Below are 2,500 nucleotides of genomic sequence, written 5' to 3'. Positions count from 1 at the left end.
GGTGCAATATTACATCTATATATCACTACTGTCTCTCTGAATATCACGCTCAATATTACTTGTTTTTTTAGGTTTCACTTTGTATGTACTTTATATTGTTTCTCTTTGTTGTTGTATTTTACTTTTTTTCTATTTTCGTTGAATTAAAACATTTTTTTTTACTTTAATTGCTATTGTTTCAGAATTATTTATTTTACACTTAATAATTGTCATTCTATTGTTCATATATGTTTATATTTGTATTATTCCTTACTGAAACTCTGACACAAGAATGTCCTTCTGGATTAATAATGTTTTATCTGATCTTATTAAAATGTGATACGACCCCAGGCTCAGACCAGGACCCAGAATCCTCACTAACAGCACATGTTGCTTGTTTCTCAAGGAATCCCAAGATAAGTGGGCGTTCCTTGTCCCCGTATGATAAGCTAGGATCCCACTGTGTCCCGGACACCTGGAAGCATTCATCTGCAGCGTCATGATCTGCATAACTGCTGCTGGCTCGTACCGTTCTGGGTGAGCTTGGTGGAGGAGAGCTGTGTGGAGATCCAGAAGTTCTCCTTGCCGCTGCGCTGGAAGATGAGGCTGGAGGGGATGCTGGGGCAGCTGTTGAAGTCCTCTTTGCAGCAGGGCAGGCCCAGGTACAGGGCGTGGTTACTGAAGGTGGTGTTCTCATCACACTGGAGACACACGGACAACGGTGCTGTCACAGATCTTAAAACAATCGGTCTCTCTCTGTCCCAACAAGTGACCTCAAGGCCCCAAACCCTGTTGTATTTCACTTATTTAAAATAATGTTTTGACAGTTTAACAGTATGCACAAAGATCTAGACGATTCACTTCACTATCATCTATCTCCACCTTCAATGTTCCACTGCAGAATAATAATAATATCTAGTAAGAAATCTTTAATTATGAATAAAAGACAAACTCAAAAGGTCCCAAAACGGAGGGACGGTAAACCCTTTTAAAGGTCTGGGAAGAAGGGACGGTAAACCCTTTTAAAGGTCTGGGATGAAGGGACGGTAAACCCTTTTAAAGGTCTGGGAAGAAGGGACGGTAAATCCTCTAAAGGTCTGGGAAGAAGGGACGGTAAACCCTTTAAAGGTCTGGGAAGAAGGGACGGTAAACCCTTTAAAGGTCTGGGAAGAAGGGACGGTAAACCCTTTAAAGGTCTGGGAAGAAGGGACGTTAAACCCGCTAAAGGTCTGGGAAAAAGGGACGGTAAACCCTTTAAAGGTCTGGGAAGAAGGGACGGTAAACCCTTTAAAGGTCTGGGAAGAAGGGACGGTAAACCCTTTAAAGGTCTGGGAAGAAGGGACGGTAAACCCTTTAAAGGTCTGGGAAGAAGGGACGGTAAACCCTTTAAAGGTCTGGGAAGAAGGGACGGTAAACCCGCTAAAGGTCTGGGAAAAAGGGACGGTAAACCCTTTAAAGGTCTGGGAAGAAGGGACGGTAAACCCTTTAAAGGTCTGGGAAGAAGGGACGGTAAACCCTTTTAAAGGTCTGGGAAGAAGGGACGGTAAACCCTCTAAAGGTCTGGGAAGAAGGGACGGTAAACCCTCTAAAGGTCTGGGAAGAAGGGACGGTAAACCCTCTAAAGGTCTGGGATGAAGGGACGGTAAACCCTTTTAAAGGTCTGGGAAGAAGGGACGGTAAACCCTTTAAAGGTCTGGGAAGAAGGGACGGTAAACCGTTTAAAGGTCTGGGATGATGGGACGGTAAACCCTTTTAAAGGTCTGGGATGAAGGGACGGTAAACCCTTTTAAAGGTCTGGGAAGAAGGGACGGTAAACCCTTTTAAAGGTCTGGGAAGAAGGGACGGTAAACCCTTTTAAAGATCTGGGATGAAGGGACGGTAAACCCTTTAAAGGTCTGGGATGATGGGACGGTAAACCCTTTTAAAGGTCTGGGATGAAGGGATGGTAAACCCTTTAAAGGTCTGGGATGAAGGGACGGTAAACCCTTTAAAGGTCTGGGATGATGGGACGGTAAACCCTTTTAAAGGTCTGGGATGAAGGGATGGTAAACCCTTTAAAGGTCTGGGAAGAAGGGACGGTAAACCCTTTAAAGGTCGGGGAAGAAGGGACGGTAAACCCCTTTGAAGGCAACGCATAGCGGCAACAGAACTACGACCTCTGACCTTGTAAACGTAGAGTTCGTGGCTCTCGTCTGAAAGAGTGGTTCCATCCTCCCTCATCAGAAGAGTGAAGGAGAAGCCAAACAGCTTCTTCTCTCCTTTGTCCTTCGCTGTGGAGTCCAACCGAGACCGAACAGGGACAGAGAGACAGACAGTTAGAGAGGAAAGACAGAGAGACACAAGGAGTTTAATGGAGGAAAACCTTCTCCTACTTAGTACTTGACTTGGTCAAGAAGTAAATAAAGTAAAGGCAGATGTGACATATCCGTTAAATAGAAGATAGATGAGACAATGCAACATACTGTCCATGTATGGCCGCTTTCAGTCAGTTATGGCAATTGATACCATCATCATCATCATC

The 2,500-nt window shown here is 44.5% G+C and overlaps 1 protein-coding gene across 1 annotated transcript in view; it reads right to left on the bottom strand.

Annotated features, from left to right (window-relative positions):
* The window catches only part of LOC306736521 (dedicator of cytokinesis protein 3-like), a gene marked incomplete at both ends in the record, with an annotated part of 79,941 nt that overhangs the window by 34,473 nt on the left and 42,968 nt on the right, over nt 1-2,500 (bottom strand). The window contains 2 exon segments of the mRNA XM_079218166.1: nt 509-680; nt 2,143-2,249. Of these exon segments, the coding sequence (XP_079074292.1) occupies nt 509-680; nt 2,143-2,249 (279 nt within the window).

The sequence above is a fragment of the Taurulus bubalis genome (genome assembly GCF_910589615.1).
Source record: "Taurulus bubalis genome assembly, chromosome: 5".
Lineage (NCBI taxonomy): Eukaryota > Metazoa > Chordata > Actinopteri > Perciformes > Cottidae > Taurulus > Taurulus bubalis.
This window is presented reverse-complemented; position numbering and strand designations above follow the sequence as displayed.